The 14,612-nt window shown below is 37.2% G+C and overlaps 2 protein-coding genes across 3 annotated transcripts in view; one reads left to right on the top strand and one right to left on the bottom strand.

Annotated features, from left to right (window-relative positions):
• Rev1 (Rev1 DNA directed polymerase) overlaps window positions 1-14,612 on the top strand; it is a 571,847-nt gene that overhangs the window by 430,443 nt on the left and 126,792 nt on the right. The gene's annotated exons all lie outside the window — the stretch shown is intronic.
• LOC136828035 (uncharacterized) lies at window positions 10,626-14,273 on the bottom strand. Of its 2 annotated transcripts, none has more exons than XM_067085703.1 (2): window positions 11,256-14,273; window positions 10,626-10,941 (listed from the first exon to the last, which is right to left on the bottom strand). In XM_067085703.1, the coding sequence occupies exon 1, from the start codon at window positions 13,519-13,521 to the stop codon at window positions 11,299-11,301; it is 2,223 nt and encodes a 740-aa protein (XP_066941804.1). In that variant the 5' UTR covers window positions 13,522-14,273; the 3' UTR covers window positions 10,626-10,941; window positions 11,256-11,298. The 2 variants fall into 2 exon arrangements, with proteins under 2 accessions (XP_066941804.1, XP_066941803.1); XM_067085702.1 differs by having other exon boundaries at window positions 10,626-10,956; window positions 11,256-14,271.

Here is a 14,612-nt window from a genome sequence, read left to right as displayed (position 1 = left end):
GTTTTTGTTGTTTTCCCCTCCTTTGTTTGTTGCATCTGCCGTCAGTCATGACAGCCCCGTCCTGAGTATATTAAAGAACCTGCATAACGGCCCACTCAGGTCGTTACATATATATATACATATATATTCATATATATACATATATTTATATATATGTATGTATGTATGTATATGTATATTTGTGCTTTTAATTTTTATAAGTCACTATTTCAAGAAGGAAATACGTGGCTAATTTTTTTTATCTACCTTTCTCTTTCCGTTGCGTTCTTAGAACAACAAATTAAATTTATTGTAATACATATGTATTTATATATGTGTGGTTACATAACATTTGTTATATATAGACATATACATATATATATATATATATATATATATATATATATATATATATATATATATATATATTATTATGATTAGCAAGAATTAAACAGCAAATTGCCTCCCCCTCCTTTGTTGTGGTTGGTTGTTGTTGTGTTTCATTTACTGCCGGCGGCGATCGATAGACCATCTGTCTATCGACTTAAAAACAGGTTTAAAAGATTAAAGGCGCCTCCATTTTTGATAAAGATCTTTCCTTCGAGGCAAAAGTAATCTGGCTTAGGCGTTTCTCCTGGAGGTTAAAACCTCCCCTGCCGGGCAGCAGGTGCAATGAGTCAAAGCATCTGTGTTGGGCACCCCTGCCCCAAAGGAGGGATAAAGCAAAAAACCCACGAGGTCCACACACACGCGGGCTGGAAGATATGGAGTGAACTTGTGAAGACGTCCCCAACACCTGGCCTCCCATCGATGCCCTTGCATCCCAACCACGTGGCCCTTTCCAAAGTATGCTTTTCCTGTGCCCCTCGGGACCGTATTCACGAGCCCACACGCCATTGCTTGGGTTTGAGGAGTCCCCCTCGCCCTCACGGAAGCCCTTGCATCGCACTGCGTGGAAGAAACTCGTCCTCGGAAATCGCAAGTCATCCACGGACCGCCTTCTACGCGCCCTCGGAAAATCTGCTAGGTAAAGTGCCCTGGAAGAGCCCATTTCAGTCACGCTTTTGTCTCGTAATATTTGCTTAAGGAGAAAGCCAGAAATCTCCCTTGTCTAATGTCCGTGCGCCTCTTGCATCGGCAGTATTAATTCTTTATTACTCCTTTGGCACCTCAGTGCAGCTTCGAATTCATTATTCTTTTGTCTATTTTCATTACTAGGTATAATGTGCATATCTCTCATTTCAGAGGATCCTATTTCGTGGAAGCTTCTCGGATCGTGTCTGGAATCCCCAGTTTCATTCAATCCGTGAGGAATCTCCTTCAGGATAGTAATCTTCTTGAGTTCCTCTTTCCCATTACTGATATCATTTATGTAAATACACTCCTTTAAATTTGCCCACGTGTTTTCACGTAATATTTCCCTCAGTAACAAGAGCCCTAAGCTCATATGAAATTCTCCTTTGTTTTCCTCTCTTTTTACGTTTTCCCGTACCCACGAAGTCAGAATCACAGGCTAAATTAACTTAAATTGTTGCTACCTGTCTCACAAAATCTGTTTCAAACTAAAACCACGGAAAAACGTAAAAATATATATATATTTTTTATAAATATTACTGCTGTTAAGCCCACTCGTAACATTTGATTGTAAATAATATCAGCCTGGGCGTCTTCAGTTCAAACTTTAACGTCCGCTGGAGAAAGGGATAGATAGCATTTAGGCATTTCACCCCCTGGAGAAATTTCCATATTCAACTTTAAGAACAGGTGGTGCTAAGTCCTTTTCCCTTTCTGCCTGTCTCTCTTGGCGAATGTTTTTAACAGGCGTAGGCACAGCCTAAGGCATGACTGTAGGCCTGATTTGACCTGGGCCAGGTCCGCAAGCAGAGAGAAATTAGCCGCCGACTCGAGCAGACATCTGGAAGGTGGCTCTGTCACATAACTGTCTATTATTTTATTAGTGAATGGTGGAGCAAAAAGCATTACGAACTTCAACGCGTTCCGTTGTATGTAGCGACAACGCTTTGTCCTTAAGGTAAAAGTCCTGTGTGCTGTTCGAAACTTCGTCCATTCTTTTTATCCTCTTTCTGTATTTCCCAATCTTTCTTTGTTTCATTCTCTAGCCACCATTTAGGGTAACCAACTGGTACGAAGTCTAGATTAAGTCAAATTATTATATTGTTTAGCGTTGGCGAATTATCAGTAAGTTTTGGGGATTTAGGCAAGCAAGTCATTTTAATACTCTGGTATTCGTTGTGCCTAGCGCTCATTGTTTGGGGAGAACCGTTGTGTTTTTGCATTTAATACCATCTTAACAAGTAGAGATTTTCTGCATCCGCAGTTGGTGACGTTATCATAAAGTCATTATTCCTTGAATATTCTTTGTTAAGGTTAATTACCCTTAACTGGCGACCTTTGATTAATTAACGTCTGTCTTTGGAGGCTAACTCGTGGCTTCAGAGACGGGATTACGTGTATTCTTGGCATGCAAAGGCCGTGAAACTTTGCATAAATTAACCAATAACTGATCAGCCAAGACACACATGTAACAATATATATATATATATATATATATATATATATATATATATATATGTGTATGTATATAAAAAGAGCATTTACATATATATATATATATATATATATATATATATATATATATATATATATATATATATATATATATATATATATATATATATATATATATATATACATATATATATACATATATATATATATATATATATATATATATTATATATTATATATATACATTGTTGAAATACTACTCTAAACTAATGCTAACATAATCTATATAGTGTTATAAAAAAATTAGCCTATGTACAGTAGTATAAATGTTTTGAATGATAACTGATTAAACTTTTGAATTGTTTTTTTTTTCGGAAATATGGCTATTAGCCATAGGTATAACATAGCCATTTTCATTTGTACGCTCACACATACACTTAACATACTGTATGCCAGAAACATTTATACAAGTATGAATGTATCTTTGCCTTTACACATAAACCTGAACATATAACACTATCTTTAAAAAGATCAGTAAGAAGCCCATCTATTGACATAATGGTTTGCACGCATGCATACACACACACATACATATGTATATGTGAAGATGTCCCGCACGAAAAAAATGGAACAAATTGTGTAAATCAGAAATGAATTCGTCTTAAGTTCCTGGAAACTTCGTTAAAGGGACTGACACTTGATGGTCGAAGTTTGCGTTATATTTGGTAGGGTGACGGTGTAGGGTCCCACATGGACCTACACGATCGTCCATTTACAGGACCGCGAAACTCATACCCTGCGCGGCAACCATTCCCTCACAGGAAACACCTCTGACATGCACGCCGGGCATACGTCACGAAGAAACAAGGCCGACAGCATATACTCTTTCAATGTATACTATCGTCCATAATCACGGCACGTCAAATGTATCATTCCTACTGGAAGCAATGCAATGTCAGCTTTCCAGCTATGTTTTTCAGAAATGTCCGTAACTTGTATTTAGAATTATGTACTATTTTCCTTTCTCAAACAAACGCAGTTGAATGTACAGTATGTCTGTTTTGTTAGCCTCTTGCCAGGCACTGGGTTTCTACTCGCAAGAACTCTTGACCTGCCTGTTTGTTGTCTTGAAGAAATTAGTAAGTTTGTAGATGCTAACGCTGTTATGCGACAGCGTATCGAGTTGTATCCGTCATCTGCTTTCACCGCCATCGCTAACCTAGTTTCGTCTTTTTATTTTTGAACTGTGAGCCACAGAGTTTTGACCTCTGTAAATTTTTATAAAACCAAGCTCCGTGAAACTTTGTTTTAAAATATATATATCTCATAGGAATTATTCAGTTCGTAACCATAATTCAAAATCAATCTGTGTTCGAGTTTAGAACTGAATTCGAGTAAGCCAGGTGTTTCGGCTCAAATTTACTTTGAAAAACTTTCCAATAAATACATTGAATTAACCTAATAGACCTACATGCAGAAAGCCTACAATATATGTACATTTTTGTCACTTTTTCGCTCATCGAAATTTTATGAAGTGTTGGCAACACGAGACATCGTTGAAAAGACAGTTTACAGCTGCCGATATCATTTCTCGTTAAAGTGATCGTAGCCCAGGAACATTAGGTGAAATGATGGAAAAAATGCAAAAGCTGATTTTTCAGGAATAATACTCCAAAACCTAATGAATTCAAATATGTAAGACCCCAAAATCCCCCTTGTGCTAAATGGGGACAAAAATCAAGATGGCCGCCACCTGTCAATTATAATAGTGAATTTTTGTATTTCATGCAATGAGACAATAATTTCATCTTTTCTAGGTGAAAAATGAATAAGTTTAACTTTGTTCGTGTTTAACAATTTATGTTTTTAGGTATAAAGGAAAAAGGCAAGAATCATATTCTATTACTTTTGTTTTATTTACCAAACTATGGATAGAGTACATGAAAATTATTAGAATCTACTGTTCTTCATTCAGGCAGAAAACCGGAGACTGGGAGCTACACTTGTACTGTATTGTGAAGATGATTCCAATTTTCCATGCTGGAGGGTCCCACACTGCATATGCCAAATCAGCTCGTCTCTACCTTGACCAAATGAGGAAGGAACTGAAACATCATGAGTGAGTCCCAATATAAAGTTCACCTCAGAGGGTACTGGACAATAAGAAGATCAGATAGGTTCTGGTGTGGGGTATTTACAGATCAGACTATAGAACAGATCTGATGAGAATGCTCAAGGCAAGGAGGTATTGCTCATGGACGGGTATAACAGCGAGCACAAGCTAAAATGGTCCACATCTACCACCCCAAACTGCTCCAATATGCAATCTCTGGAATCATTCCACTGGAACACAATCACTTACCAGTGATCAGCATAAAAAAACCTTCGATGCAACTACAACTGCAAGAGATGGTGCACATTTCAACAAGTTCAAACACTTATCTGGCATGCACCATTCTCATACAGTGGGGAAAACAGGATAAGTTAGTCTGTGCTACTGGCGTAGTGGCCCCAGAAACTGCCAATGCTGATCTAGCCATAAAGAAGTTGGGAGGAAGCTGCGAGCAGACTAACTGGGAATCAGTTATACTGATGCGAAGCTCAAGAGAAATGATAAAAGTAATATCTGTGCCATAGCAAATAACAGCGCAAAAATCCGTAGCCACCAAGTGGAAGTGTATGTCACTCTTCATGCGTGTCACCTGTGTGATACAAAATCGTTCTGAGATGAAGGACCATCCCTAAAACATGAATTCAGCAAGCAACCCACCATCAATATTTGAGAATGAACAATGCGTAAAAATACCAAAGTGTATTAGCCAATGCATTGTATCTGTCAATCCAACCCCCATTGGTGATCTACAAAATCCACTTTATGTAGTCGATGGTCACTTATTACAGAGTGTTATATGGCCAAATGATGGTACATATAAAGACATTATTGATAACTATTCAGGTTATGTTCTCAATAATTATGGCACAGGAGCAATCATTTTGCTTCGATGGGTACAGTAACCCATACTTATCAACAAAGTTGACAGAGCAAACTCGTCATGCAGCCGGCAAAAATGTGGCCCCAGATATCCTGTTTGAACTTGGCTGTAACTAATAGCCAACATTCATTTCTTAGCCAGTCGACAAAACAAAGCCAGATTCATTGTCGCTCAGTGGATGAATTGACCACTTTAGGTGTAACATGCCTTCAAGTCAGGCAGATGCTGATTTCCTTATCAGTGACACAGCAGTCGAGCATGCAGTCAGCACAGATCGTCAGTAATCTTAGTTGGAAAGGACACAGACCTGTTAGTGATGCTACTCGACCGTGCTAAACGAAATCTTTACATGCAGTATGCACGGATGCCGTTTGCAGCATATATGACATCATGGAAGCTCGTCAAATGCAGGAAGCATTTGCTGACCGCACATGCAATTACAGGGTGCGATACAGTGTCAGCTCTGTTTAAAGTAGGAAAAAGAGGCCTTGAATTACTTTGGGGCGAGTATGACTGGCAGGCGCGATTCATTCAAGAATGTTGATGCTACACATGACGGATCGCAAGCGCAGGAAAGCTTCTTGCTCAAACTGTATAAGGTGATGACACACATCACAGACCTTGATAGACTTCGATTTGTCCTATATATGCAGAAAATGAAAAAATCTGCTTGTACCTTCGAACTCGAGCCTTCCTCAACTTCAGCAGCTGCAAGTTTCATACATACCATTAACCACTTTGCAGTGGAGTAGTTAGGCAATGTTAATAATCTACAACCTACTGATTGGGGATGGAAATACGAGAACAAGCTCATTCCGATTTGCACTGATAGACCTGTGGCTCCTGACCATATTTTACGCATGGTATCTTGCGGATGTAAGACAGGCTGTGGCAAGAAATGCAGATGTCGTAAAACTGGTTTGAACTGCTCGGAAATGTGCTCCTCATGCACTGGTATAACGTGCAATAATGCTTATCCTCTAGATGACAGTGATGACAATAATAATGAATTTCATTATTAACGTATTTGTTCTAGAAAAGTGAAGTTTGAATTTTTTTTTTTTTAGGAATTTAAATTTTTGTTATATGTTTAATGCGATTCAAATGCATGTACGAGTATATGTGGTGGTAAAATGATCTTATCTTAAATCTCACTAAGTCACTATAGCAGGAGCTTCATGTTTTGGAATCAGCCTAATTTTTGACAGGTACCTCTGCAATTTAACCTGTGATCTTTGTGACTTTGAGACTTGAGTTAAGACCGTCTTTTTATATTGGTACATCCCCTGAAGGCTAGTAACCTTAAATAATGATTACTATGTCATAAATGTATGCAGTTGTAAAAGGTTTGTTAAATTTCCAATGTATGTAGTCCTGGTAATTGAAATATTTGAAAACAAGATTTGTGATCTAAAAACCTCTCTTTATATATTCTGACATTTTTTTTTAAGTAAAAGGCCAAGATTATATACCTAAAATATCTCATTCAGTTCTCATTCAAGAAACAAATAAATCAGGTATTAATTGCACATAAGTGAGATTCGTATGAGAGATACGCTAATATTAGTGGAAATGGCGGCCATCTTGGATTTTGGGCTCTAACACAATTAGCACAAGAAGGATTTTTGGGTCTTTGCAGATTTGAATCCAGCATGTCTTGGAGTATCATTACTGAAAATTCAGCTTTCTACATTTTTTTTTCCATCTTGCCTTATAAATTTGACTAATGTTCCTGGACTAATCGGTCAAAAATTACTAGCTTTCGACCTTCTAGCGTAATGATCGTTGATCGAGTGATATTTTTCCTTATTTTTCTGTTTTCCCTCGATACGTGAAAAAGAAATATCCAAATGCAGCTATAAAAAACACTAAGAAGACAACATGATAAGAATGAGTCACAGAGAAATGCTTTCTTAATGTCAATTTATCTTTTGGGAAGTGAAACCGAGAGGAACACTCTCAGTCCAGGAAGGTAACTGGATCACTTCTGCCATGTTAGATTAGCGACACTGATGCTAAATATCAGTAAAAAGAAATAAATAAACCTATCAAAGCAGATGAAAGTGAAATCTGGCTTTCAAATTAGCTAAAGGTTTTTTATGATAGTTTATTCTGAAATACACTTGATGCAAGAGAGTGAAGAAGAAAAGCAAGGGATATATTATAATTCTGTAAAAGTCTCTTCACTAAAAGTGTGGACGAGAGGAAACAGCTGATAGAAATTTCCGTTTTCTGATCTCAAACAACGGACGTTTATACATATAAATATATATATATATATATATATATATATATATATATATATATATATATATATATATATATATATATATACATATATATATATATATATATATATATATATATATATATATATATATATGTTGTAAGGTAAAGGAGAGAGAGAGAGAGAGAGAGAGAGAGAGAGAGGGTATGGAACTAATCAGCATCTGAGCTCGTGTTTCACAGAAATAAATTTCTGACTCACATTGGGATCGAACCAAGGCCTCTGTAACGAAAAGTCAGGGTGCTACCAATTGACCCTGTGTGGGTCACTTGGTAGCACCCCGGCCTTTCATTTGAGAGACCTGAGATCGATACCGATGTGAGCCAGAAATTTATATAGGTATATATGTGTGTATATATGTATGCATACATATACAGCATATGCATACACACAGTATATATATATGCACAAACACACACACACACACACACAATTCGAAGCCTACACTTATACGTTGAAAGGTTTCTTCTACCTCTTAATGACAAAATACGAGGCAAAACTAACAATCGATGCAAGCTATACGAAGAGGGTTCGTCTGCCACTTCGGCGTAACTCACAGAATTGGTGATGAAGATCCATAACGGCTTTTAAGTGTTAAGATTTGAAGGATCCTTCTTGTCTCTTTTATTTTATTTTGCTTCTAATTTTTTTTTTTTTTTTTTTTTTTTTTTTTTTTTGCCATTGAAGGTTTCTTCACCATGAAAGAGCTCAAATGCTCCATGTTTCTTTTTGCATCGTCACCTCCGGAGGAATATGAAGTAGAAAAGTGCATCAGTGGTGAGCGTGAAAAATAAATAAATAAATGAATGCATACGGTCTACACAGTAAATCTTCAGGACAATTCTTAAATCACTCGGACTTTGTCAATAAATAATCGCTGGAAAACTTTTAATAATATAAAAAGTCATATAATTCTTTGTCCAGTTCTTTTGGTATTGGTCACAAAAAATGGACCGAATTTCAACCAGTTATTAGTCAGCAAGCTGAAATCTCTATATACCCATTTGGTATGACATTGTAAGTGGTAACTTAAATTCAAGAAATATGGTGACTGATGCCATGACCAAAATGCAAAGCAAGAATGTAACAACATTCTTAGTCCAAAAGCTGAAAACCATGTAACACACACTCTTCCATCGAAATATTTGATATGTGACATAATTTTCAACGAAAAGGTCGGGCGTCTTCAACACATATTTTTTTATAATATTGTTGTCGAAACTTGGTTATGGTTAGTAAGATGACATTTAAGATTCCCCAGCGCACCGGAAACTGTGTTGCATATCTGTTATCTCGTCCACACAAGCTTTTTTTTTTTTCTTACCATGTTCGAGGAGTACTCTGACTTAAAGGACATAAAGCACATATGTAGCTTAAAACGATCTAGTTTTACGGCGGTATTCTCTTCCGAACTTTGAATGTCAAAATGCTTGTATACTTATGTTTCATTTTTTCAAAGGACTGTTCAGAAAGTACTTTTTATTAAGACAGTTGTTGACTATAGTTGGGGCTTAACTGATAAGAAAAAAACACTTTATCATGTGTCGAAAGCTACGACGCACATCCAGCGGAAAGAGGCGATCCGACGGCAGCACATGACAGGAGCTGAAACATAACGCGATAGTATTTTTGGTTCCAGCAAAGGTCCCGTCATGGAGGTGATGAAACAGAAGTAAAAGAAAATGGAGCCAGGTTCCTTCCTGGGAGACTACTCAGCCCTTTCGATACTGATATCTGGGAAAGCGTAACCCAGCTCAGAATGGGAGATTTTTCTGCTCCTAGAATTCCCGTAAACGAAGAGTTTGAGTGTGTTTGACCCTTCATCATCAAAGGTCGCACATTTTCGGCGATGTAGTAAACTTTCTATTTCGCACATATATTTTTGTGATTTCCTTTTCAAATCCGTGAATTTTGTTGTCTACTCCCTAACAAATAAGCTTGCTATGTTCGACGTTCAAGATCATATGTGCTCTAAAGGTTCATCTTTATACACAATTTGTGCTCTATGACCCAAAATACTCTAACATTTATTGACTTTTGAGTGCTGTGAGCAGGGGCATACTCAGTTCTTGGTGATTTTGTCATATATTCAAAGAGATTCCGCTGTGCTGAGTGTATAGAGCACAACGGCAATGCTTCACTAGGTACTTGCAACAGTGCCATGACTACCTTCTCTTCACTAGGGTATAGGGTAAAAAGCTGCATGTGTATCTTTTGTAGATTTGGGAGCTAAAGCATACTTTTATATTTTGTTGTAATACGAGAAAACCTAGATGCTTGTGTCATGGGAATCATTGTGAAGCATTTCATCTGCTAAGGTTCGGTTCGGTTCGGTCTGTCTGTCTGACTGTCTGCCTGTGTCTCTAGCTATATTGCCTGATGGACTTTGAAACTCTGTAAAAGCATGGTTAACTGGCGTTGGATATTTTTTTCTTTTCCTTTGTCTTCAGATTTCCATTAATATTTACGGTTTAATGCAGTGCCAACATTATTCGTAACCTTTCAGTACAGCAGAAAAATTGTTTTTTGACTAACAAAAATCGTTGTATTAACCTCTTTATAGGAAACATTTCCTGTTGAGTATTTGAGTTTTCTTTGTGATCACTGTATTCAGTTATTGGAATCCTGTAGCTAAGTATTTTTTTAAGTTCCGTATTTAATTTATGGAATACTGTAGTTGAGTGTATAAATGACTCTTATGGTTCTCGAGTGGCTTATTTATACAACATTCATTTGTATATCATATCAAGAGTGTTCTCATAAGAGTTATCACAAGAAGCAGTACTCTGTCATTAAGACATATTCAGGGCTGAGAGGCCACCATTTAAAAATTCAGGTACACTCATTTGGGTTTATTTCTTTCTTAAACAGGTTTGCAAATCCTTATGAAGAAGAAGCATCTTCATTTCGTTGGTTTACAAATCATCAGACACAAATGATTAGGACTACAAAACTATGAATGATAACTATCAAATTAATACATATTTAACATAAAATTCTTAATTACTGGTGGATCATCATTCCCCACGGCTCTGGAATTTTCTGATTATTCTGGTGATCCCTGGCCTTTGTCCTTTTGACCTTCAAGTCCACCTAAGGTTTTCGACGAAGTCGTCACTTCGTAGTTCTTCTTCGACATTAAATCCAAATCACCTGAGAAACAAAGATCTGTAATTGAGTAAACACAAGATAAATGTAAATTTTGTTGTTTTGTTGCATTTCGTGATATATAAAATTCTTTTGTTTTTTTTTCAAACATATTTAGAAAAAAAAAATTCTGAAGGGGCAAAGTCCTCTGCAGAGAGAAGAAGAGGTGGGAGAAGATACATGACACATACAAACTACAACAGGAAGAGTAAATTGGAGGAACATTGCAAGCGTTAACTCACCTCCTCTAAAGGGGAAATAACTGCTGGAAAAAGATGTATCATGTTTTATTATATCATAGGAAAAAAAATGTCATTTACCTTTCGTTTTCCTTTTGAGATGTCTCGGAGATTCTGCCCGTGTTCACAGCTGTTCATCTTCAGTTTCAAGTGTTAAAGTTGTTAGCTGAATGTCCTTCTTCCTTACATTGTTCAAACCAGCTTGGCACTTTTCGAGAAGACTTGTCCACCTTTCCCTTTTGCATGAGAAGGCAAAGAAGATGAAAGTCCCCTGCAGTGAATTCATGATAACGAAAACATACTCCAAGAAGGTGGTGCCAAAATACCATGATATGATGTAAGTCGTCCAGGGAATGCCCATGATGGCAGCGAGTCTCAGATTTATCTTGAAAAGATTTCTTCTGGCACAGTTCTCTGACACATTTCCATTTTTGTGAGATGACTTAGAAATAACCCAGACTGTTCGGAGGAAGAGAAGGGTAATTATAAGAACGAATGTAATCACTGGATACACAAAGAACACTTGCAAAGAGTCATTTCCTCCAAACCAGCAAATACCTTGCCCTAATTTAGGAAGTAAGGATATGTCAATACCTTCAGGTTGTATGCAATCAATGGTTATAAGGACTGCGAGAGCCACTGCTGAGGTCAACCAACTAGAAATTGAGTAAAGGAGGAACCGGAACCACCTGGAGCCTTGAGCACGGTGAAAGTCTTGAGCCGTTTTTTCAAAACACCACCACGTGTCAAACGCTATGACACTCATCCAGCAGAAGGAGGACATCCAGCTGAAGTACATGACTGAAGCTGAAACATAACATGCTGTTGTTTTTGATTCAAGAAAAGGTCCCGTAATGAAGGTGATATAACTGAGTAGTAAAGAAAGACAAAGTGAAGCCAGGTTCCTTCCTGGCAGGCTCCTCAGCTCTTTCGATAACACAGAGATTACCAAATGAAACAGGAGACACACTACAGAGAGTGACATCAGGGAAAGCGTAACCCAGCTTAAAACGGAAGATTTCTCTATTCTTTGAGTTACCTTCGAGAAAGCGTCCCCTTGAGTTTCATTGGTATATTTATATTTGTTTAAACCTCTGTCTGAAAGAGTTTTGTGGAAATGGACCTCATCATTAGTACTGTTCTTTCCAGCCATCATCTGATTATTTCTTCCAGGATCAGAGAAAGAGCTATTTGAGGAATTGTCTCTTTTGATGCAGATCCCATCCCTGTAGCGATCCTCTGATAACTGACACAAAATACTTGAGTTTCCTTCAGAACAGAAACCGGGAAAGACATCTTCATCCGCTTTGCATTTTGAGTTTAAATGCTGATTCTTTATGTCAGGTATTCTATAAAGGATACTAAGAGGGGAATATGGTTCACCTTTGGCAGCGCTGAAAGTTATATTGCATGGGTCATCAATGTAAACATTATTACAAACTGCACAAAAGACATTTCTGTAATCTTTGTTATTCCGCTCTATGAGGCCTTCAAAGGATTTGCACAAGTCTTCGATTTCTCTGTCATTCCAATGTTCAGCACATGTATCTATTTCTTCCATACACGCTTCACGTGGTGCTTTTACCAAACTTTCTAAAATCATTGGTCCACAAGTGAGATGAATTTCTTTACTATTGAACATTGTGGAAACTATCCACCCTTGTCCTTCACCTGAGAAAGTAATATTCAAGTTAGTGCTTATGATATTCTTGGTGGTCATTAAGCCACTACGCACGCTACAGTCAGAGCAGTTCTCAACTGCCCCAGTATCACTTACCTTCTCCAACTCTGACAGTATGTTTTTCTTCACCAGTTCTATAGATTTTTTATCTTTAATATCTACGCCTAACCATGAGGGAAAAGAACAACCAAATAGATACTCCCAAACTGTGATTTCTTCAGCATCATAATTACAAATGGCACAATAATAGTTGGGATATGTAGTGTTGGTTTTTTTGCTCCTAACAGGAAGATGAAGAAGAGGTTCCTTGCTCTGAGAGAAACTCAGAGGAGAGGCTCTTTCACACAGCTCTTGGATCTCTCCATCTTTCCATCTGTCTGAACACTTGACAATCATTCTGCTCTCATAGATGCACCTCGATCTTTCTAGGCTTCTTTTCATGTTTGTTTTCTCGTAAGCATCAGCATCATAACAACACGTGCTGTATTTGACACAGTCATCATGACATTCACATATTCCTAGAAAATCTACAGAGTTATTTCGCTGTTGACAACTATAGACCCTAGGGCAAAAAGTAGAGGTGGAGGACACAAAATCATTCATTGAAGATGCTTCCACATAACTGCCGGCCACCACCAACAAAATGACGCCCAACACGAACGTCATAGTTATTCACTTGATGAAAGGAACTTTGTATTAGTCACCGAAACAGATCTTGTAGGCCTACTAGTCACCTAAACAGATCTTGTAGGCCTACTAGTCACCTAAACAGATCCAAGTAACGAACCAGAGCGCCACCTCTGTTCAAGACCTCGCGCTCAGATTTTTGTGGTTTGTGGACGAGTATGATGCTTCGACAGGATGAGGGAGGTTGCCACATGATGATTCTAGGAATATATGCTTAATTACGAAACGTAGTGAAGTGTCGTTAGATTGCATGTAGTTACATTTTGCGGGAAAACAATTTTTGTCACGTTATTTTAAAATGAAATAGACTACTTCTAGTTTTTTTCGCTATTTTATTGTTCTTACATCCGGGAGTGAATAGGCAACTTGAACTAGCATCTTCAGCGTCATAGATGTTATTTATTTCCTAAAACAAGTCTCGGGAAAGAATCGGCCGAGCTAGAGGCCGAGGGTTAGGTTTTTCTCCGGTGTCCAACCCGTTTCCCACCACCTCGAAGTCCAGAGTTCCCCTGAGAAAAACTTAGACTAGTCTATATTTCCCACGGGGGAATTAGGGGACTGTTCTACATTTCCTCCCTTTAGTGTAGAATTCCCCCCTCTGGATAGCACCATGAAATAAGAACGGGGAGCAATTTAAGGTACCTTATTGATTTTAAAACGTATCTATTATGTAGTTTAACTGTAAACGTTTTAATACTTTTTTATTTGAAAACTTATCTATCATTTAGTTAAACTGTAAATGTTTGAATACTTTTTTATTTAAAAACTTATCTATTCTGTAGTTAAACTGTAAACGTTTGAATACTTTTTATTTAAAACTTATTTATTATGTAGTTAAACTGTAAATGTTTGAATACTTTTTTATTTAAAAACGTATCTATTATGTAGTTAAACTGTAAATGTCTGAGTACTTTTTTATTTAAAAACGTATCTATTATGTAGTTAAGCTGTAAACGTTTGAATACTTTTTATTTAAAAACTTATCTATCATGTACTTAAACTGTAAATGTTTCAATACTTTTTTATTTAAAAACTTATCTATCATTTAGTTAAACTGTAAATGTTTGAAT

This window comes from Macrobrachium rosenbergii, chromosome 42 (genome assembly GCF_040412425.1).
Source record: "Macrobrachium rosenbergii isolate ZJJX-2024 chromosome 42, ASM4041242v1, whole genome shotgun sequence".
Lineage (NCBI taxonomy): Eukaryota > Metazoa > Arthropoda > Malacostraca > Decapoda > Palaemonidae > Macrobrachium > Macrobrachium rosenbergii.
This window is presented reverse-complemented; position numbering and strand designations above follow the sequence as displayed.

Coding starts and splice junctions, on each gene's coding strand:
- LOC136828035 (XM_067085703.1), bottom strand. CDS start 13,521: ATGACGTTCGTGTTGGGCGTCATTTTGTTGGTGGTGGCCGGCAGTTAT.